At 45.4% G+C, this 23,980-nt stretch overlaps 2 protein-coding genes across 4 annotated transcripts in view; both read right to left on the bottom strand.

Annotated features, from left to right (window-relative positions):
* Positions 1-4,594, bottom strand: part of pitpnm3 (PITPNM family member 3) — a 55,544-nt gene extending 50,950 nt beyond the window's left edge. The window contains exon 1 of the mRNA XM_076146523.1: positions 3,899-4,594. Coding sequence (XP_076002638.1) covers positions 3,899-3,923 — 25 coding nt within the window. The 5' untranslated portion in view covers positions 3,924-4,594. The remainder of the gene's footprint in view (positions 1-3,898) is intronic.
* Positions 4,595-8,986: 4,392 nt separating this feature from the next.
* kiaa0753 (KIAA0753 ortholog) lies at positions 8,987-23,751 on the bottom strand. Of its 3 annotated transcripts, none has more exons than XM_076145895.1 (18): positions 23,330-23,751; positions 21,982-22,263; positions 21,622-21,862; positions 21,412-21,521; positions 21,249-21,311; positions 20,946-21,167; positions 20,632-20,803; positions 19,689-19,888; positions 18,853-18,983; positions 18,111-18,263; positions 17,574-17,663; positions 17,225-17,312; positions 16,883-16,954; positions 16,567-16,737; positions 16,310-16,391; positions 15,976-16,096; positions 11,230-11,457; positions 8,987-9,670 (listed from the first exon to the last, which is right to left on the bottom strand). In XM_076145895.1, the coding sequence occupies exons 1-18, from the start codon at positions 23,444-23,446 to the stop codon at positions 9,505-9,507; spliced, it is 2,709 nt and encodes a 902-aa protein (XP_076002010.1). In that variant the 5' UTR covers positions 23,447-23,751; the 3' UTR covers positions 8,987-9,504. The 3 variants fall into 3 exon arrangements, with proteins under 3 accessions (XP_076002010.1, XP_076002011.1, XP_076002012.1); XM_076145896.1 differs by having other exon boundaries at positions 16,883-16,951; XM_076145897.1 differs by having other exon boundaries at positions 17,231-17,312.
* Between the last annotated feature and the right edge of the window lie 229 nt (positions 23,752-23,980).

The following is a 23,980-nucleotide window of genomic DNA, read 5'->3' as shown; positions in this document are numbered from 1 at the left end:
CACTCTATGCACTATGTGCTGTGTATTGCCTGTGAAATCAATCCACCACCAAGTTGAACCATCAACTTGTTCCCAAACACGACAACCCAGAGAGCACTGCTCTAAAATGAAAAGGAGCAGATCCATTTTCCCAATCCACACAATTTGAGCTTCGACTTAAAACTTTGTGCAAACGTCGTGCACCAAATATTATATGTGTAAGATAACAAAGTATAATTTTAAGACACTCAAATGAACATTTTAAACCACTGACCACCAGGGTGAGACTTAAAATGACACAAAATTATACTGCACACCAAAGGTATCAGGCCTGGTTGGAGCAGCAGACCCCATGTGTCTGTGTGGCTCTAATCTCTCCAAACAGTAAGAATGGCTCAGCAGCCTTCCTGCTTATCATATTCTGCTTTCGTTTCAGCTTTCATCCTGCATTGGTTTGTGGAAAATTAAAATGTAATTTCACCATTGGGCTGACGGACTGAACAGTGAGCAGAATGGCAGGTGGCTGCTTCCTTCAGACACTTGAGACAGTTTCTCTCTCATGGTCGGACACACTACAAGGATTTTAAGCAAATTATTCTAGCTAATCATCTGACATAAAGAGCACTCTGTAATCATGCTTTTAGGAAGCATATCCCAACAGTTTGAGTGATATTTCAATTCTACAGCCAGAAATTGGAAGTGACTGCAAAATAAGCCGTTTCTTCAGTGTTTAGACTTTTTCTTTGGCATGTAAAACCGCCGCTTCAGTTTTGTCTCTGACCTTAAGTAGCAGGAGACCAGTTGCTGTGTTCACAGCGACTAAATGCTCCCTGACACAGGCCCAGTGTGCCTCCCCATGACAAGCAGCCATTAAATTTAAATTAACACTGTTTTGTATGCTCAAATAAAATAACAGAGGTCGCGGGCTGAATGCATTAGCACACGCCTCTGTAGCGTTCAAAGAACATTGTGGTGCTGCTTGTTGAGCAGGCTGTCGCTGGAGCATTTGTCGGCACAGCAACAGTACATACAACGAGCTCTCTTGGTCTAATACAGAATATCAGGTATTTATCCTGTCTTAAATTAGGTTATAACGATTTTATTTGAAGATCAATTGAGAGCATCAAACTAAATGCAACCAGCTGAGAATCTGCTTGGGCTCTATAGCCTACATGACCCTTTATGATGACTCAACACTCTATAAAGCTCTCAGCCCGGTTCCCTTTATAGAGAGAGAGGAGGGAGACAGAGAATGGAAAAGAGCGACAGAGAGAGCAACAGTTCATCTGCATCCTGCTGCTCTATTTTTAGCTTGACGCTGAATCTCAGCAAAGCAGTAAGTAGCCAACCTATTCATTCTATTTGGACAGCAAATTGAAAAAACAAACAGCTCGGGAGGTGCGACAACTCGGGCTGTACACGGGAGTGACGGGTAGAGCAGTAAGACGAAGACACAGCAGGGATCATCAATAAACTATCCAAACTCCAGGGGGACGACACAGATGATCAAGGGCAATTAGAGAAGCAAGTGTTCCAAAAGAGGCTTGGCAACACAACACCTATCTGGCTCTGAGCCGCCGCTCGATACAAGAGGTGGCACCAGCCTGGAGGACGGAGAAGCCGAAGCGTAACTAAAAAGGTTGACGGTTTGAATTCCCAAACCAGCTGGGTAAGATAGGGGGCCATTTGGAAGGCGAAGCAAAGCACAGCTGTGAAGGAGGGTTGTGTTTACCCCTGCATGAATCAAAGCTTCGGATCAGCTACAACAGGATTCTCTCATCCGTCTGAGTCATACCTGCTTAAATCTAAGACCAAAGCCTCAGAAAAAGTTAAGATCATTTCTATTCAGCTCAAGCTATCTTTTAATGTTTAAAGCCAACAGTGAATCTCAGCACACGACTGCGTCTTTGTAGCTAAAAAGCACTTCAAACAGTCAAACTTAGATGTGGCTCATCAGCATAGAATGTAATAATGAAGTATCTTATTATCTTGTGAAATCAAAGCAGGTTTTGCATTAGCTGTGTAGAGAGAGAGAGAGAGAGAGAGAGGGAGAGAGAGAGAGAGAGATTAACTTAAGAATTAAAGTGTGGGTTTCCCATGCCGCCTTCTTCTTTATAATTGAAAATGAGGGCGATAACATCCACATCAGCATACAGAAGTGAAAGACATGATATTAAAAGTCAACCCTCGCCTCATCTGGGCCTTTGGTGAACACTCTCCTATAAAAACGGCTCCACGTTATAAAATACGCCCGCCAAACGAGGTCAAGCGATATTTAATGAAAACAGAGACACTATAGGAATGAAATATGACTGTAGCAGGATTAACGTCACATATTACACGTCGACGTCTATCTGCCAGCAGCCTGTCGGAGCATTACAGGGTTCACATCGTTTTATCAAGCGTGACTGAAATAATGCACAAAGCACCAGAGTTTCTATCATTGAGTGAATTTACGGCGAGGTTCACTGCACTATAATTAGGATTAACGGGAGACAGCATCAGGTTGCAGCTGTTAAGATCAAAATTGGTTTTCCCGTGGATTGGGGTAAAATAATCCGTCCTGTACGAGCCGCTGTTAAAGTCAAAATGCTTCAATTTTAACAAGCTACTGGGAACAAAACTTCTCGCCCTCATTCAGAACAAATGCCAGATCCGGAAATGCAAGTTAGCCCTTCACAAAATGTGTGTCCAGATATATACACTCTCCTCCGACCTCCGACCTGACTGTGTTAATGTGCTTTAATCAGGCCGTTCATAAAAGAGAAAACAGTCTATTTATGGAACTACAAACAGCAATGAGTCACAGCTCGACCTGGAGTCAAAGCCCCGCTGTTTACCTTTCAGTCCTGACTGAGTATAGTATTGATCTGATACTTTGTGTATGCCCACAGCTCCTGCCACACTGGGCAGAACAACAACAACATCAAACTGGTTGGGATTCAGTTTCTTGCTCAGGGACGCTTGCTGATACACACCTCAGAACTCCACGTTGTGCATTTCAATCCAATTTACGTTTTGTTTTACGTCAGCACTTCAAATGGTCGAAAATCTTGGTTGGAAAGACAATTTTGACAAGAAATACTGCATTTGCGGAACACCTGAGAAGGTAAAGATACCTACAGAATACATAATGGAATTTTGTTTTTTTGCGATTAACCAAAACTCGCGTGACAATCAAGCACATGATTTAATGGCTAAAAGGCAAATTTCATGGAGGTGGAGAAAACAAAACCGCTCACATTTTCTATTTGTCCTTAAACAAAAAAGAGCAAAAAGTGGATGAAACTTGGTGAATGATGAGCAGCAAAACTGTTCTACAATTCTAGAATAGAACACAATTAATGAGATGTATTGATTGAATGACAAATTCAGCCCAAATGGTAGAAGTGCCAGAACAGACAGACACAGCCAAACAGGTAGACAGACATACAGAGAGAGAGAGACAGACTCTGAGTCACGCTCTTGGCAGGAGGGAAGACAAACTGGAGGACAAACAGACGGACAAGATTAGCAGGAGGCTGGAAAGCCAAAGAGACAGACAAAGATTAGAGCAGACAGAGACAGGTGGACAGAGACAATGACAAGGACAGATATAGAGGACTGAAAGAGATACAAAGGGACAGAAAGACAGAGAAGCGCAGTCAGACAGAGGACAGATACAGAATAGCAGACAAGCAGAGAAGGACAGGCAGACACAGACAGCGAAAGAGAACGGACACACAGGAAAACAATGATAGACAGAGAAGAGGACAGGGGGACAGGGACAGACCGGGCTGGACGCTCCGTGTCCCCCACACACGGAGCGTCCACCGTGTCCGCCTTGACACCACGCATTCCTGCAGATTGTCCCCCCTGCGCGGCGCGTCACAAGCCGCCGGTGGGACTCACGGAGCGTCTACCTGTTAGCTTCTCTTACCTCGTCCCCTGCCCTCCCTCGACATGGTGTCCGTGTCCTCTGAGCGCTGTCAGTCAAACAATGCCCGTCCCGCCGTTCTCCTCTACGGTGGCACGGCGTCCCGGTAGTTGATGATAACACCACCACCACCACCACTACCACCACCGTCCCTGGGTGAAGCAGACACCCGGAGCCGCCGAGTCGCCGAGCTGCGTGACGGTTCTTCCCTCCTTCGCTTCCGCCGCGGAGGAGCGCGAGCAGAGACACTCAAACAGCCAAAACAAGGCACAAAATGCAGCCGGGCTCCCGTTCACCTGTGCCAAGTCTCTCCGAGCGCCGAGCCGCCGCCACAGACATAGTTAGCGTTAATTGCTGTATCTGAGCAGACTTGGCTCACATGTCATGCCCGTCCAGCTCCCCCCTCTCTATCTCTCTCTCTCTATCTCTCTCTCTCTCTCTCTCTTCCCCCCGTTCTCCTCTCCCACTCCGCCGTTAACAACCAGCCGGAGTTCCACCAAAAACGAGCTCCGGCGCTGCAGCTCGACTGCCTCCAGCGGTGCGCACACGACCGCGGCCAGAGCTGCTTTGAAGGGCGTCCGTGCGTCTCTCTCACTCCGGTGTGGAGGATGGAGAAGGGACACAAAGCTGCTCCGGTAAACTCCACGCCGGGATGTGAAAGTTGTTAGCCGCACCTGTGCTGTCACTGCTGCGCCTCCGTTTGAGTCTCATTCACCTGGAAGATACAGAAGACACGTCACGGCACAGATGGTTCAGTCTTGGCAGGGCCGGCTTTAGCCTTTTAGAGGGCCCCAGGTGAGATGAGTTGCGTTGGGCCCCTATGCACCCCCCCCACAACACCGATCGTCTCTGAAGAGCACCTGAACGCACCATGGAGAAATTGGATCGTCAAAAGCATTAACTGTAACAGACACTCACTGAAGATGTATTCCATTCAAATTCTGATGTCTGAATTTCCAAGTTGTAAATTCAGACATCCTACTTCCAGGGATCCAGTTCCCAGTCGGTGATCTGACTTCAGCAGCTGCTTTATAGTACTTTTTCAAAAAGTTGGACAGAGATTTTTGAGTTTCGTGGCCTCATGGCTCTCTGTAATGCTCAATTCGGATTGGTCAGTGGCATCATTAAGCGGTCATGTAATTTCTTAATTCTAATAATGTTGAAATTGATAATTGACCGGTCATCCAGATAACTACATTGCTCGCTACCGTCTCATATAGCCAAGCTACTTTGTATCACCAAGCCAAGAGTTGCTGTTACAAGTATGAAGCAACATGGCGACATCTAGGGGCAAGTTAGTGTAACTCCATGAAACAGCCCCACTACAAGTGAGAATGAATAAGGCATAAACAAGTGACCGCTGGATGTTCACTGGAAACTAATGGTTCTTTTTCTGCAATGACGTCAACTTGGGAAATCAAGCAACAGACCGTTCACAGAATGGGTTGTTGTCAATGATTTATGATGGCAAGCACATTTCACTGACTACAGTCGGTGGAAGGGCAGCAGACTGTCACTCAGCCTGTCCAGGGGGGTAATAATTAGTCATAAATTAATTTAGCCGTATCATAAGCGTGACAATGCATTATCAGTGGGTGATTATTAGTTGAATAAACCCAGACTGGAATTTGGGAAAAAGTGCTCTGTCACACTCACAACAACAACATTTGAGCAAATGTAAGAGGGATGAAGTAGTGTTGTGTCCAGGCAGAGGGTGTTACTTGATTGATCTATTTGGATGTTGCTGTAAGAGTCACTTCTGATTATGCTGGGTGGTTATGGCAACACTGACAAAGTTAATCTGTCACTGTCAGCAGTGCTATACGATGACAAACCCCCTCCATCTTCCGCGTCCTCACATTTGACAGCTCTGCCTCTGGGATTATACAATATGTGTGGAGTGTGGTTATCACGCAGGGAACTACATGGAATATGGAGGATACAGGAGGAATGAGGGAGGAGGAGAAGAAGAAGACTAAATCACCAAAATTTACCATTGAGAGCTGGAATCAATCTCTCTTTTCACTCATCCATTACTAGAGGAGCAGGTGCCATGTTGGGGGAGTCCCTTGGTGGTCTACAATAGAAAATATTTATTTATGGGTTCAAGAAGAAAAATGGTGTTGCAGAGTCTTAAATCCTTTAAATCTGGTCCCGGTTCAGAGAAGATTGAACTTAAGCCTCCATGCAATTCATTGATCTCTAATAGTGAGAACTGCTACAAATAGAATTCTCTCATTGTAGATTCATGACAGATTACTGTTCACTGGAGCAGATGAAGCAGTGAACACCTAGAGAATATTTCCTGGAGCCATGGGCGCATGACCATACATTTGAGTGCATCGCCTCAATAGCATCATCTGGTCATTTGTCTTGTTTCACATAAATGAATATTGATAGATTAAAATGCCAGTGGCTGAACAGCGGCTCTGATCTCCGAGTACTGGCCTCACTGTGCTGTCAAGCTCCACTAGGAATACACTCAATTTATATCTGACATGAAAGCCAATGACACACACGCCAGCCTCTAAAGACAGAGTCGAGATGAAGAAACACTGAGAGCAGAAAACCTTAAGGCCAGGACGCCAGCAAGACAGATAACACCAGTTACACCAAATGGCTTCACTGGTTGGACCCAACTGAAAAGGAAAAAGGCTAATTTAATTATGAGTATGTATTTTGTAAGAGGCCTTTTCTCTCTATGTCCGCCTCATTCAGTCGAGGACATTCTGTCGATCCAGTGATGGAGCACCCTGCCTCCCTATTGACTTGATTTCATGCAATGTTCCACAGACACCATTTTATTGTCAGATGAATCAAAAAAACTTGTGTTGGAGGTTTTTGAATGAGACCTGAAGAAAGAAACCGTGCAGAGGGCCCACAGCAACTCTTGACTGGTGTTTATTAAAGCAGATTACCACTGTGGGACAAGTGGGGAAATGAAAGCGAGCCCTGCCTCAGCAAATTTAGGCATGTAGGGAGCCGTTGTAAACTGGATTTAGCACCTTAAGTGCAGACGTGTTGCTGTTTGCTGACTAAGACTTGATTTAGTAACTTGCTCAATGGAGAAACACAAGCTGCAACGTTGCTGGGTCAATGCTAGCAAACAAAAAGTGTGAATGCATGCAATGTATCTTTTGTTTGCTCACATGTCAAACACAATTCTCAGGCTTTTCCTACCCTCGTTGGGTTTCAGACAAGCGTAGTCCAGTTTCACTTTCAGTAATTGGCGGTTTCTTATGACTTAGCATTTTACTCCAGGTAAAGTAGAAGAGCAGAGGGTTGGAGAAAGTTGATAGGTGATGTAGCAGTGAGGGAAAAGGTCACACTACTCTGCTACACTGCTGCTGCTCTGCGCCTCAGACTCTGAGACTATCTCGTAAATGATGAACCATGTTGTTGTTCACTTCTCCCTATTGTATCACACCAAAGTCTCATTCTTTCATAATCCTTCAGGGACGTTGGTTCCTTGCTTGTTTCAGACAATAACTTGTAACACGAGCGATAATAAAGCACTGGCACTTCAGTTATAATTACACCGAAGCAAAGCTGTGAGAGAATGATGTATATTTACATTTTTATGAAGCAAACTGTCAAAAACCCAACAAGCCTACAGTCACAGGTGCTGTATCTTCTCTTTACGGGAAGACCAGATTTGGAAATAATTGAATTAAATTGGATTTGCAATAGGAGAAGATCCCTTGCACATGACTCAGCGGTGAGTCACATCTCAGCCGCAGCCGTCTACGATTCTGCAACAATTCTTAAGAATATACACACGTATAAGGGGAGCGAGAAACATGATCATAACCGTTTGCAAAGCCATTAGACTGAATATTCACAAATCCAAAATCAAATGGATTTGGTTGAATGCAAATGTCACAAACCAACGTCAATATGTGGGTTGAGCTCTGCTGAGTTCCGAGCACAGAGAGATGAACGCTGACAAAATCTCATTCCAGCTTGACACAATTCTGCCGTCAATATTAAAGGGATTTTATCACAAATTCACAGAAGCAAATCCTCCTGATGAGATGTCATCACATGAGGCAAACCCATTCTGTCTGTTTTTGGGGCCAAGTTTGGGCCAAGGAGATCCAGCCTGGCTGGCATCAAGGTGGAACTTCTCCGATCATACCTACATATAATAATGTGGAAAAACAGAGGTAAGTTAGAGTGTATTCTGAGAAATATCTGCATATTTCTACAGAGATAATGCAGAAAATCAGTAGTGATGCAGCAAGACATGAATAATAAGCATGCAGTCTAAAAAGTCTGCATTTTGGCATCGTTACAAAGCCGTCTTTCCACAGTTTGCAATATTATGTTAACAATGTAACACAATTTGTCTTGGTCTTTGGAAAGACAGGAGAGTTCAGTCCCAGGTGCCAAGAAGGGGCTGCTGAGGATGCAGAAATGTAAATGTACTATCTTACCCATCTTGTCTGGGGTTTGGCAGATGGCTGCTGTGAGCCGGAACAATGAAAGATAAATTAGAGTTGAGCTCATAATTCATGTTTTTCTCCATTGTCAAGGATCAGGAACGATCTCTGGGTATTACACTCCCGCTCTGCTTCCAGCCAGCCACTTATCCTGCTGCCAGTGTGTGTGTGTGTGTGTGTGTGTGTGTGTGTGTGTGTGTGTGTGTGTGTGTGTGTGTGTGTGTGTGTGTGTGTGTGTGTGTGTGTGTGTGTGTGTGTGTGTGTGTGTGTGTGTGTGTGTGCGTGTGTGTGAGCCCAGGCGTATCCAGATGCCCACGCAGGATTCAGGAAATCCAGCCGTCCCCGTTTCAAAGCGAGCTAATTCATTTCGTCACTTTGTCCCCCTGTCAGATGCCGGTCGCCTCTGGCAGGCCAAACATCTGCAAGTGTCGCCTCTGCTATGTCACTCCGGCTTTCACGCTGCTCCAAAGGGCTTCAAATGTTTTCTTGTCGTTTTTGTTTTGCATTGGAGACTGATATTCAGTCAGTCAATACCAGCAGAGCATAAATTCAAGAGTCCATCTGCTGTGGGGAGATGCGTCCGTGCACAATTAACTGTTCTCCAGCTAATCAGTAAGTGGTAAATGGCGATAAAGCTGTTTGTTGTGTTTTAGACCCTTTATTGTAACACGAAAGCAATAGGAAATCAAATTACAATAGATTTCATGCATGATGCCCATGGCCACCTACAACATAACGTCAGGTCCCACATGTCATTAATTTATTTCCATATTTCAATGTGAAAATAGGAGCTGTGACTAATCCACACGGAGATTTATCCTGAGTGGAAGGGGAGGATGGTAATCTTATAATCCTCTATAATGTTGTAATGTTCCCCTCAAAGCGTATCTACACTAACTTTCCAATTGGAATTCACACACACAACACACGAACCAGAAAGAGAAGTCTGGCAAATGGGAATGTCAAGCTTCCTGTGCAATTCAACAATTAGTTCTCCTGCAGGTTAACTAAAAAAAAAAAAAATGACACCAAAGTAAAATAAAGTCACGTGTTCTCACTTCACAGTAAATGTAGGATAATGTGGCCATGGTAATGCTTTCGTTCTCTCTGTAAAAATGTCCACTCTTGTAGAAACTCGTGTAGATAACTGACAAATTCCCGATCATCTTAAGTCCCGACAGGCTGACCAACGCCCAGAGCTGCTGTAGCAGGAGGCGACTGGATGGGCTGCAGGAACTCTGAGGTGAAGACGGCCTCGGCGTATTCCTCCACCGCGTCCTGGAACTCTGCCGCCACGTCAGCCAGAGCCTCCGACAGCAAGTTCTCTGCCAGGCTGGGGACAAAGATGGGACATTGTTGTTAGGTTACAGTCACATTTTCTGGAAGACGGATCAACATAAGCAGTCTATAGTCCGGGATTTCATCGACCTCGGCTATCGCAAATGTGTTTTCCCGCCTGCTTGAGGCGGGATTTTGTCGCCAGTCAATAAAGAAGTTATTTCCGAAACTGTAATGGAAACGGACATCGTGAACGACTCGTGGAAATGCAGACGGTGTGTGTGACTACAGCGGTATTTTTTCCAGAATCTCCAACATCTCCCAGAAATGGAACCTTGCTAAAGGTCCGTTGCTTACGGAGGAATAAATTGTTAAGAACAAATCTGAAAACGCTCCTGCTGCTACGATCAATGTCTGGGTCAAGGCACATGAGAGAGGAACATCAATGAGGTACACACTTAAGAAACACAAAGCAAACAAGATTTACAAGGTTGTAGTACTTGTGTGTAGAGCTGTCAAAGAGCCAATGGCGCTTTGCTTTGAGTTTCTGTGTTCATTTTCTCACCGAGCTGCACCGCAATGAAAAATACATCAAAGCAAACTCAAATTCAATTTAAACCCTGGAGTCTTTCTGGGGCTATTTTAGGGGGGGGGGGGGGGGGGGGGGGGGTGAGGGATACAAAGCCAAACCAGGCTAGCTTCTGAGCATCTCATCACACAGACAGGTTTCAGTTCCTGCACTGTGTCAGGGAGAGAGAGAGGGGGGGGGGCGTATATTCGTGCTGCATATGTGTGTGTGTGTGTGTGTGTGTTCTCTCTCTGGGAAAGCACAGATAATTGGATTTCCTCTCCTGATGCGACATCCTCAAAACGCACAATTCCACCTCATCCGAGCGTCGGCCCACAGATGTAGGGGCGGATAATGAGGCAGTGAGATAAGCATCCAGATCTCATGGGTAGGTCTGAACAACACGTCTCCGCTTCTTCCTAAAACTGTTTACGCCCTCGGAAGACAATGAGAGACGCAAAGCAAAAGAGACAAACTGTCTTTCGGGATGTACTGAGGGAAATGACTCAAACGTCTCAAGAGTGTGACGTCTAATCTATCATAGAAACACAATGATCTCCTGTTCACGCTGCACTGCACCATCTTAAGAATTCCCTTAAATATGCAACCCTGTACAGTATGTGGGCGGTAAAAAACAGCAGTAAATGGCAGAGATGCACGGCTCAAACCATAAACTCTAGAGGAGCCTCTGAGGACGAGGAATATAGAGTTTATGTCTGCCGTACAGCTTTGAAGCAGAAAATCCAAAATGAAATATAAAAATTTCATCCAGGGACTAAACTCATAGCTAGACAGAAAAAAATCTGTTTCAAAGTGGCTTTGAGGAGTGAATATGCAAGACAAACAGCTGTTATGTCCTTTTATGTCTTATCCAGTCAAAGAGAGAGGCGGGCACAGAGCTTAAAAGACTCTGTGTGTTTCAAAAGATGGGAGATGAAACGACTAGAAGGACCCGTGTGTGTGTGTGTTCACCAGCCTTTTCTTTCGCCTGCACGTCTCTTGAAGCACGTGGAGGGGCTTGGAGAGGAGCCATTACAGCTTTTTACCTGTCTGCAATAGCCCAGGGGTCGAAGCTGCCGGTGGCCTCGTGAGCAACAAGGCGGAGGTGGGCGTCGTAGTCGTCCCGGTAGCTCCGGATGCTCCTCAGCGTTCTGCCCGGCACGGCGATAACGGTCCCTCTGCTGCGCTCTGCTGGGCCGGGGAACACGCCGGCCTTTCTGGGCTGCTGCTCGTCGTGTGACGCTTCTTGCGACAGGCTGCTCTCCGACAGAACGCTGTGAGGAGACAGAGGGCGGTCATGACGTGAGACTAATGGGTAGAGTCCCGCAACACCTTTTCATTAACTTGATCAGCGCTCCATTCATTCATTCATTCATTCATTCATTCATTCATTCATTCAGTGCATCACAAGAGCAAAGGGCTTTTAAATAATGTGTCTGTGGGGGAAATGTGAGCTCATTTATGGTTAGTGGAGCCAGAATGGAGTGTGGTGCGGCGCTTGAGCAGAGGCAGCGGCTGTGAACAATATGGAGCTCAGGGTGAATTAAGGAGCGGCGTCTCTCTGCGCCCCGTGCTCACACTGAGCCTCAGCTGGGCACTGCCATGGTCTGGCTCCATAATCCTCTCTGCATGGACAAATCAGCCTGGCTCTTGCAACAGCAGTATTGATGCTATATTTAGTGTCGCAGCAGCTCCCCAAGCAAAGTGCCTCCAATGTGCTCCCCCGGCCTCAGCTCAACTTTGAGTTTAAACTGAAGGGGCGACTCACGACACACGCAGGGTAATCATGAATCAGCAGACTGCCACTGTAATCAACATGGCTGCTCGTCCAAAATGTCTTGATTAGCTGTTTTCTGAGCACCTGAGCTCCGGCTTGGTTAAACCACCAAACGACGTCATCACATTTACCAACAACCTCCTGCTGGAGACGAAACGCAAACCAAAATACACGGTTGCAGATTCGACCTTTAGCAAAATCGCATCAAAACGCTTTTCAACTCTTGGCGTTGTCGCTTCTCTCCAGCCGCACGTTGCCAGGGGGGTAAACTGAGGACCTGGCAAAGCGCGCCGCCATATGTGATCCATCAAATGGGGACGCAGGCTGCGCCGAGGCTGAGTCAGAGACAGCGGGGGGGGCGCGGGGCGGGTGGGGGAGCAATTCCAGCTAAAAAAGCACAGAGACCCTAGTGAGGCTTTTAAGAACAGGTGGAAAGACCAGCGTGGTGTGGACGGCTGTTTATTCACTCACACACACTACACAGCAATCCTTGATGTTCCAAAAAACAATCTCAGGGGGCCACGGTGGCGAATTTTCACATCTCGACTCGGGTGCGAGCGAGTGGAGCTGTCATGTTACATCGCCGTGTATCGTACAGTGCAACATGAGGCCGGGGCTCGTTTTACATAACGGCGGCAGACACAAAACAAGGAGGCGTCGACACGTAAGAGGTGAAAACATGTTCCTGAATGCAGCTTTCATCCTCTCGGTGATTTGTTTGACCTGCAGATGCAGGATCAGTCGGTATTACCCGAGAGGGGGGCGATCGGGGTCTGTGTCTGTGTCTCCTCACCATGGAGACGTAAACCTTTATCTGTCTGTCCTGCTTGTGTATTCGGTGATGAAATCTCTCACCCAACTGTGTCTGTGTCTGTGTGACAGAAATAACCGAGGTAAAGAGAGGAAGATCACACTCTGCCGTGGCTAATCACTGACAGACGGGCCGAGCAGGAGCCAACTGATCAGACGTTTGTAGGGCAAATACTAATAACCATAAGCAGTTTCTATGGTTGAAATTGATTGATTGATTGATTGATTGATTGATTTCGGTTTTTATATATACATAATATTAAAAACATCTGGGCAAAGATCTATAATTTACACCTGGACAATAACATGATAGGAAACTACAGTATTTGATATGAAAATAATAAAGTATTTGCCAAAATTTATGATAATAATACATCTGTGATATCAGCTGTTGAGGCTCTGACAGTTTAGAGAGATAAATAGCAGACAGACAGATGCTACCTTTGTTAAGGATAAATGGGAGAGAATCACCGAGCCACTCTGCTCCTGCTTTTTTTTAAACAAGTCATCTGAGGGTAATTCTTGTGAAAATTGCATTCCTGCAGCACCGTCCTGCCCCTCTCTCCACTATAAAGGCAATCAAACAATCTGGAACGCAATAACCAATTACTCTCAGCCATTGTGCCTCTCCATCAGCACACAGAACCATCCAGAGAATCCCCCAGCGACAGGGCGCTGAGAAACGTTTGGTTCCATGAGCTTCGTCACCATCACACACTTTTCTCCTCTCTGGTGTGCGTCTGTGTGTGTGTATGAAATGTGTGTGAAGCGGAAACAAATCACATCCATGACTCAGGGCAAACAGACAATCAGGACTTCGCACTCATCAGCACACTGAATCAAAAGCCTGAACTGTAATGAAGTCAACACTGATGATGACTCAAACAACGACAACACTTGGTTTGTGTTGCCTGGTTTGTCATCTTCTACTGGCATCGAGCAAATCTATAATTTCTACCTTTTCCTTCTAATTCAACATGAGTGGTGACTAAACACAATCTAATGGAGCCATTAGTCAACCCCATTTACCCGCTAATGCCTCCACTTTGCTCTGGCACGGTCTTACATGTTTACAGTACAGATGAATCTAGACTGAGCTGAGGCCTACAGGCACTTGTGAGTACGTCAGATGAAACTGAAAAACTGAACTGAACTGGGAAAAAAACCCAACATTGTTCATTATCTCCCATGACGACGTCCCACGACGACATCAATGTTTTGATTGGTTACCCTCTGACATTTAACTGGGGCTACGTGATTGAATCTAGGCTGTTTCCCAGCGTGATTTGATTCAAGCGCACAGGCGACAGACGGTTTTACATCGGCCCGGTTACTGTTCATCTGGATTATGATGTATTTGATGTGTTTTTTTGATTCCGACAAATTTCAATACGATGCACCGCGGTCAGTGGGGGACACGCAAACTTAATACTTCAAACAGTCAGGAGCGTGTGCTGTCACAGTGCTGCTTATGGCCCGGCCAAGAAAAGACCACAGGGAGTCTGTACGGATGAAAACGGGCTCAAACTCTGAGTACAGGAGCAGACAAAGGTTGATTACCTTGTGATGTTACAGCAGCACAAAGGGATAAACCTAAAGATGAGGGTGTGTATTCGTCAGGAGAGGCTGTAACGTTATTTGGCCCTAATCAATGTGTTCTGAGTATGTGCTTGTTATGTGACAGAAGCTCCCTCTGCCCCTGTGTGAAGAGGAAATCATTCTCTCAATCTAACTCGGTCTCATTACGGACAAGGAATTGTTGAGGAGCATCTTAATGCAAAGGAGACGCGACGGCACGCTGATAATCACTACAAGGATACTTAAGGAAATCACTCCACCCTGAGCTTCACCACATGTATTTCTGCCCTGAAATGCTTTAAACTGCAACTTTCAGTATGACAGTATTCCACCTTCATCAGCAATTATTCACTTTAACTGATATACCAAAGTTCATTCCAACTAATCTGCTCCCGAAACCATTTAAAACACCAACTGGTTGAACCTCATCGGATCAGATCAAACGCTCACCAGAACATTTCAATACAATAACACACTGTATAATGAATACATCACACCTGTTTCCAGCTTCTAAATGTTCAAATTGTATTTCCTTTGTGAACCTTCTATTGTGTAAACGAGCTCACTTTGGGTTCTGACAAGTTGTGATGGACATTTATGTAAATTCAAATCCTTTTTTAATGAACCTAGAATGTATTTTCAGCTTGTTCGATGTACACTTGTCCTCTTTTGTGTGCCGACTTTGTAATACAATGAAGCGGCGACGCACTCTGAACATGGCCGGCTGTTCAAACACATTCAGCCTCGTGTCATTCTGACTGACAGACTGAACATAGAAGGAACGCCTGTGTAATGACACGTTCTTAAGACGCAGTATGGAAAAAAACAAAGCTGGATACCTCTGGAAAGGGGAAAAGGGTAATAACACCTTCTCTGACAGAGTAGACAGTAAATAGGAGCCTTATAAAGGCCAGCCTCGTGTTGGCCAACAAGAATAGAGCTATTGGTTGACTGTTGCATAAAGAAAGCAAAGTAAAGAATGAGTCACACAGCACAGCCAGATCTGGGGTCAGAATTTCCATAGAGGAAGTTGAATGTGGGGCACCAAAAAAGGCCGACTTCAATCTGCTAATATCGTGGCAGGCTGGATTTGTTCAACCCGACATTGTGCCGGCTTGCCGGTGAACAACTCAGAGCCGTGTTTTTTCCTTTTCCTTGCAGGTTCCTTGTTAATTTAAGCAGGACAGCAGCTGCATTCAAAGCCCAGGGCAGGACAGGGTCTCTCTATGAAGTCTGAGCTCAGAGTCAGGAATAGATCCTGCCCTGGGTACGGAAGCCAAGAAGCAGGGGTTTGTGGGTAGGGAAAGGCCTCCCGGTGAGAGTGATTATAAAGCAATAAGACAAAGTGAGGGGGGGGAATGTGCTCGTCAGGAAAGACACCACGTTTCTTTGCTCTTTGCGTGCACACACACACGATCGTATATTAATATAGAAAAAAGACAGACAGAAAAATGTCTTCTAGAACCAAGCTGAAGAGACTGAAGAGGAAGTGTGTTTCACTCTAACATTTGAACTCAGCCTTTTTTTTTTAAAGTGAACTCAAAAGCAAAGGAGAGGAAGCCATGAGGAAATGATGAGATCAGAGCTGACTTGAGTGCAGAAAAGGGTAAAGGACACAGCAACCCACCCAGTCTCCACAGGTTTCTCAAGGACAATATCAGCCGCAGAGCTGGGCTTCAGCACAGGCTTTGTGAGCCTAATTGGCTGAGGAGAGGCTGGCCTGGAGCCTGGAGCCTGGCACTGAGGTCCTGGGAAGAACAAAAGAGCAGGAGGAGGAGGAGGAGGAGGAGGGGTGGTGTGTGTCAAAGACAGAGACAGGTGACAGAGAGAAAGAGAGGGAGAAAAGACAACCATGAAATCAGATATTCAGTCAGCATGTAAGGTGTTCCATTAGTGCTCGACAGCTGTAGCACTCTCTACACCTTAACTTGTGGAAATACAGTGAGAGTGGAGGTTTTTACCTGCTGGCCCTGGTCGCCTTGAGTAAAGTAGGTCTGAATAAGCGATAGTGGCAAACCGTCTCCTCACTTCGTCCTCATCCCTCTGCTCACACATGCATTGATTCGGAGAGAAACACATACAATGAATATAGATCTGTCCACAAACAACACCGCCCCAAAGCTGCCATGATGCGTCAATACCAAACACACCCCAGCTGACCTTTGGGGTTCAACAGTGACCTTTTCCATGATGGACCTTTGAGCACAGACGCTCTCACCTGGATCTCCTCCATGCGCAGCAGCATTCCCTCCAGGGAGGGGGCCTGCAGCCCACGCTGAGCCAGGCCCTCCATGCGTTTGTCAGCCTTAACTGCCCACGCTGCCTGAGCAGTGTCCTCCAACAGATCCTCCAGCAGGGCTTCACTCAGCTGCTCAGCACTCTCCGCCGCCTGTGGAGGACGATATTGAAGAGAACAGAGAGAAATACAAGCACTGTAACTAAGTGAAAGAGTGTTTAAAGTTTATGTTGCTTTTAGTATGCAGGGCCAACACTCCTCTCTCCGGAGACGTATTGGCACCGGCAGAGCAGCTCACCCTCTCTGCAGTCTGCTCAGAGAGGCCACCCCTCACTGAGGAGCCGTCTCTGTTCCTGGACGCACTAATCTGCTGAGGTAAACACACGAAAAAAATTGGATTGGATCCATCACCTAAAAGCAAACAATGTTCTAATCCCTCTTAGCCCATAAAAACACAACAGCTATCAAGGAATGTATTTCTTTGCCGAGGTGAGGTTGAAGGTGGGCATGGTGGTGAATGACAGCTGTAAGGATTCTTATTAGTAGTGATCATCTGTATCGATTTATTCACTCTTTTTCAGGTGATAACAGGAAGTAGAGAGTGGCTGCCAACATCAGAAAGCTTTGATCTTCCACCTACCTGTACCTCATCAATCAGGGGCTGGATTCTCTCCCTGGCTTCCTGCTCGGCTCTCTCGGCCCACCGCGTTGTTGACATCTCCCCACACCTGCCAACCAAAACAATTTTAACCCTGCAGTGATAGACTGAAATAGATAACTACGGCTTTAAGAACAATCACAGAGCTGAGCAACAAAGCCTTTGAACATTGTGCTAAATGTATCCTGTCTTAACCTGACAGAGGTCTTACAACTACTCAAAGTGAGATCAGTTCAGGGTTCAACTTCATGATCTAACGTCTATAATAGTTTGAACTGAGGTACGAGAGTAAATCTCCATTTTAGGGGGGAACAGAATTCTGTGCTGCTACCTGAGCCTCTGGATGCGTTCTGCCTCATCTTTACTCAGCTGATCGAGCTCTCTCAGTCTCTGCATGGTCATCTTCTCCAACCAGGCCTCCCTGTAGGAATAAAAAAAAAAAAAAAAAAAGTAACCTCATATTTAATCCTCAAGTGTAAAATCAAGCTTCCAGGCCGTGATTAATTGGAGGGGACAAGTGTAGTGATTAAAATTTGATTAAACAGGGAAATATGAAGGACTCTTGATCAATAGGGTTGTTATTAGCATGAAAAACAGGCCGTCTATTAATCAGTCAAAAAAGAGAAATGGACCCAATCCAGCAGGCACCTAGATTAATTTATAGGAGAGAATTAAATCTGAATTAAATCAGAATATTGCCCGTGGCGCTCGGCAAGTGGGGTCTGGCGTAGGAGTTAGAAATAACTCGGTGGCTACAGACGACTCATTAACATTCCGTTATAGGCGAGAATGAGTCATTCCGTGGGAAAACAACAGTTTGGAGAAGCAAGTGGAATCAAGTTTCAGAGTTGTGGGAGGTGGGCTTGACCTTAACGCTTCACTCTGAGCTTGTGTCTTCTTGTCTGGATTCAACGTGGGCTCGGCGGCCGACTCCGCTGACCCCTTCTGCTTTGGAGAGCTTGTCCGGGGCTGCGCCGGGGAGAAGAGGCATCGAGGCTCCTGTCGGCTCCTGGGAGCGGATCTGCCGGGGGGAGGGGGGATTCACAGCGCAGGTACGAGAGAACAGAATACACAAAGAGACACGTCAGGAAAATTGAGAGCTAGAGAATAGACAGAAAGAGACGGTGGGCCTTTCTGCCATGCAACCGGCAATTTCACAGGCTTCAGATATCACTTTGCGAGAGTGATTTCTGGCATTCACATGTAGCTCAACTATACAGAGATTTCCTCGGGCTCATCTTGTCACACACACACCATTCCAAACAGATTAGACTTGGTGTTGATTTTGTAGCTGCACCTGTTTTGTGAGATTTTTATCCTTTAAGCACAAATGAGTGGGTGTTTTTTGTGCAGTGAATGAGGAATGTCAGAGGATTTTCCCCTCACATTTCAGGGACGAATCCTGGCAGGAACTTACACCCACATCAATGCTACAACACAAAATGGCTGCATTATGTCAAAACGTCCCTCTGATGTTGGGTCACTCCTGAATTTGCGCTTATCACACGCATATTTATGAGAGCCAGAGCAAAAAAACGCCACTGAAATCAGTTTGTGTGGTACAATGTGCTTCGGTTTCAACATCTAACATGTGGCCATTACATGCTCACCGTTGTGGAGGGGAGGAGTGGGGAGATGTGGGCATCCAGGGCACAGAGGGTTCTTTCTGTGGGAGCTGGTTCACTCGGAGTCGAGAGGAGACTGTGGGCTGCTGGAAACCTCCGTCTTGCATCCGATTGCACTATGAAAGAGTATCAAATATGTTAGGGAGAGATTTTGCATCTGACATCTTTCATTTCAGAGGTTGAACACATTTTCTTTGAATGTGGATTAAGATTACGAGATAAAGAAAAGTATAATAGAATAAAAAATAAAAAAAATATCTTGAAAGATATGATAGCAATTTTCAAGTAATGGTCAGATGGAGTGATTTATATGCATGAATGACGCAATAATTCAGGGGCCATATTCACAAATATCTTAAGACGATGAGTAGCTCCAAAATGGCTGATTTATAAGAACCTATTCAAGAATGTATTTAGTGCTACAGATGCTGACATCCAAAAACAGCAGACTGATCCCCTTTTAACCAATCAGAAAGTCGGTTCACTCCTCATCCATAGCAACTGGGTCAAGCTCACGCTTTCTCTTAGCTTGGTTTTTCTAATCCCTACCATGGTCAGCTCTTTGAAGTTAAACCTCTGACTCGAATTTAGGAGGAATATCACTGATAATTACTTCATAAATACAGCCTCATGATGAAACGTTTGAAGTCTCTAATCCATCTGACGTGCGTGTCTGTGTAGCATGTGAGGCAGGAGGACACATCTGGTCTACCTCAAAGGAAAACAACGATGCAAACCCTTCATTATTTCAGAGAACTGTAGAATAGCTCACACTGATCCATCATCAAGCACACTGTGTAGAACACCTTCAAAAATATTACCTTCATTATCATGCCAGCCTTGCTCCTCTCAGGGTGCAGAGCACCTCCTCTTCTGCGGTAGTTATTGAGGCGAGATTCTCTAAGCCTTTCCTTCAGCTCCCTCTGCTGGATGAGGTCCTCCAGGCCGGCCTTGAGCGCCGCACTGCGATCCGCGGATGGAGCAGAAGGGGCCCTGGGCTTATGTGAAGCCATTCTTCTACCTGCCGACACAAATGAGCACTGAAACTATTGATTTGTTTAGATCTAAACAGATTTGGTGTTATTCAATAGAAGTGCCTGAAGAGCTGCTCTGACTGTCAGCTTTGCACTGCTTGAGCACCATTAAACACAACACTTTGGAACCTGAGGAGCTAAAGCCTTCTGTGCTAAGAAACAAATTGCCAATGAGACTGCTTGCCTGCAGACAACAATCAGTTGAATCCCTGTTGACAGTGAAGTAAGTGGTACATGGTTTAGGTAATGGTATAAGGACCTTTGTTTCTAGGGAGATATAAAATACAGCTGACTTGTTGTTTGTCTCATCTCTTCTACATGATGCCTCAGCCCAATAGATACCAGCAGGAGGTACCTACTCATAAAACGAGCTGCGGGGAACCAAAGGCCACAAATCCCCAGCGCCTGCTTTGCTGTCACTCCTGCTCAGGTCTCCAAAAACAATTGTACCAAATGACAGTGATTCAAGCACAGCAGGAAGCCCAAACACAACTGAAGGAGAGGCTCCACAGAGACCCCAAGAGGACTACATGGTTTGTCCTTCAACAATACACATGTGTATAATTTTCTCTTCAGCAGCAAGAGTGGCATCACCTTTACATTGAAAATATAGAAATTATCATATTCCTGTAAGAAGAGTTGAGTTAAATAGAGTTTTCATAAATGAATGTGTGCAAAACAAGTAATTATTGGCCTTACTAATCCAGGTCAACACCTGCTCTATACTCACTGTGGATGCCTCTTTTGGGACCCGCAGCTCTCCGAGGTCCTCGTAGACTGGTGGAGCTGGTGGGACCCCTGGGTGCACGAGGGGGTGACATGCGGCGATGAGGAGGAGAGCTGCATGCTTGGGCTTGCTTCTGCTCAAGCATCTCTTGTTTACTGAGGACAGAATCCAGAATCTAAAAAGGGAACAAAAGGGCCGCATGGATATTGACGCTTGGCTTTTACCCTTGAAAAGCTTCAATAGTTGTATATTATATCAATTCTGAGAAAAAAAAGGAAACAAAGGTGGACAACTATAACACCATGCGTGTCGCTCACCACTACTCTCTGCAGGATGTTGAGTGTCGCCTCAGGAATGGTCGAACCTTGGTCCACCTCTACCTTCGCCGCGCACAGAGCGAGCTGGCGAACAAGCTCACCCAGCGCTCTGTAATGAGCCGGCAGCTTGCCTGTCGATAGCTCTGATAGTTGATGGATAAAAACCTGCATGGCCCTGATTGCCCCGCGGTGAGCAGCAGCGAGCCGGTGCATCACCCCAGGCTGAGAGGAGAACAGAGAGTAAATCAGTTTGCGGCCCCATAAATACATAATGGCTGCCTTCTGCTGAGCACTATGATGTACCTTTTTGGTTTCCAACATTTTCTGGCCGCGTTGTTTCTCTATTTCTGCTTCAATCTCTTTGACCTATTTGAAAAGAATAGAGTTGAATGCCGCATCTAAGCGAAGTGCAAGAAACTAAGAGACACCAAACAATCCTATTACATTAGTCAGGGATATTAGATACCTGTTGTTGGAGAACATAGAGCATACGTGCTGAACGAGCTGCCTGCTTCTGCCTGAGTATCTCCACCATGTTTTCTTCATCAGAATCCACTGGTTCCTCCGTCTTCACCACTGTTGTGCAAACCCCCATATCATAATCAAAATCCATGCAATGTAAACAAAGGGCTCTGTTGAGGTTAAGGCAGGGGTATCAGATGATACTGAAGGTTACCTCTATTAGGCAGGGTTTCTATTTTCTGGATGTAGACTTCCAGCTGGTTTTGCAACTTGCGGATCTCTTGGCTTAACTGATGGCCTCTGAAGAGCGGTCTTGGGCCGGGGTCTCTGGTTGGGGGTGAGTGATCATGAGCGACCGTGGGCAAACTGGGCACTAACTTCCTAGCTCCAGGTCGGGCCACCTTCCCTTTTGGACTTGAGACTTTCAATTTTGTTGTGCAAGTAGCTTCGAGGTCCTTGAAGAATGACAAGATAGACTTGGATTACTAATTGGACAGAATAAACACCAGCACTTGTTGTCATGTCATAAGTGAGAGGACCATTCAACATTCAACTTATAATGTACATCAGTTACCTCATCTGTCGTATAGAGAGGAGTATCTTCAAGGAGCGATTTGGCAGGAGAATTGTTCAGTGACTCAAGACGCCTCCGTCTTACGTCGCGCTTGGCTAACGTAATGGCAGCTGCCATCCTCTCCTCAGATAAAGTGGAGAAGCTGACGACGCTCCTGGTGTCGTCCACCTCCTCCTGCCCCCCTGGAACCGGCAGGAGCTTTACAATCATAATGGGGGCCGGTCGACCAACAAGGGTGGCACGGTTGTATACACTGGCGGGCGCAGCGTCACTAAACAACAGCTGCGGATTGTAAAATGCTATCCGTTATTTTATTACAACTTCTTGTGATATACACTCAGTTGCCACATTATTAGGTACAACCATACAATTACGTCACAGTTGTCCCATCAATGTCAATGTTCAACTAATAAGAGGTGTTTCTACTGTTGTATTTCTATTCTGCCTTGCTGGTGTATGTTATAGGGGTTCACCTGTGTCTGCATATTCCAGTTGAGGAGAATTGAGAACTCTAAATCACTTGTACAGTAAGTGTGACGTTTGACCCATGACTGGAAACCTCAACACCAAATAGTTTCTTTATCGCAGGCGGGCCAGGATAGGGGTGGGTAACTGTTGGGAAAGGGAGTGGATCGGGTCTTGGGTTTGGTTTTTCTTTTGCTCTTTATCTCCCACCAGAGGCTATGATGCGGTCCGTAGCTTCCTGCACTGTTGTATGATGTCACCCTCTAAAAGCTATACCTATGATATCATCCAACTAACAACACTGATGTCATCCAGAACTTTGCTTCCACACTACTGTGTCATTTCTACATAACCTTCAGCGGCTGTGGCTTCCTGTTGTCACCCTACTGTCAATGAACTTGAACATTACACAGCGTGGTTCAATTCATGGTTTTAGCTCTCATTTCTCTCTGCCTCTCTTCCCTCCTGAATGCTATTTAAAAAAAAACAAACTAGCAGTAGTGGGCTAATGTGGCCTCACTAGTTTAACAAAAAAAAGATCTCCAAAATATCCCTTAACTGTATGCTCACTGTGTCAAATGCTGTCTTCAATAAGTATATATATATATATATATCTATATATAAAATTTGAAAATATTTAAAAAAAGAAATAGGACAAAGTAAGCAGATGTGTGTTTTTATGTTTTTCTTCATCTCAATACTGAACAGCCTCTCAGACACTCAGTAAAAACGGAACATTACAGGTTTTACAACGCAGAACTGTTCCGCTGGATCATAGAACGGGAACTAAAACACTAACTGCTGTTCATCGTCTTCTCCATCATAAAGTTACTTATTCATAGTGATAAACACTCTGTAGATCTCGGTCTCTCTCTTTGTTTACCTTGTTGTGGCGCAGCCCAGCAGTCATAGCTCCTCCGTTGGTCCCTAAAGTCAAGTCTCTCCACCTTCCATGTTCGAAGGCACTTGAGGGGACATTTCTCGAGAAATGTGTGGTCATTGCGATTGAAACTATTTTTAAAATATTAAAAACAAGCCTCTGTTCTGTTGAATCTCTGTCAACGCTAATAAGCCTCAGGTGGTTAAGCGATAAGAGAATGCTAATGCTAAAAACGACCTACTCGCGCAAGTCGTTGTAGTGTGTTTTCGTAACATTCGCAAATCAACTAGGCGTCAATCTTTGGTAATAGAGAACAAATGAAAATAACATTGATGGACATGATAAATTAACTTCGGAAAATTGTAGCTGAGCTTGTTATCAGTTTGAAACGCCGCCATGACAACTAAAGTACGCTGGTAGGCGGAAGTAGATTTAGCACAGTACGGGTCGTCAAAGCGGCCAAAGTTCACACTGCGACATTTACGTTTTTTTCCAAATAAAAAGCTGCATTTAACATATTCTTTCACTTTGCTTGCGCTCTTTTCAGTGCCCTTCTTGTTTAAATAATTTGACGCACACGACGTTTATACGCAAGATAACGCCCCTTTAAATTTACTTTTAGAAAAAACAAAATTAAGTCAAAAATCCGTGTTG

Source organism: Genypterus blacodes, unplaced genomic scaffold, assembly GCF_046128005.1.
Source record: "Genypterus blacodes isolate CSIRO-AG114 ecotype Tasmania unplaced genomic scaffold, CSIRO-AGI_Gbla_v1 ptg000032l_1, whole genome shotgun sequence".
NCBI lineage: Eukaryota > Metazoa > Chordata > Actinopteri > Ophidiiformes > Ophidiidae > Genypterus > Genypterus blacodes.
Note: the sequence above shows the minus strand (reverse complement) of the source record. Positions and strands in the feature narration are given on the sequence as shown.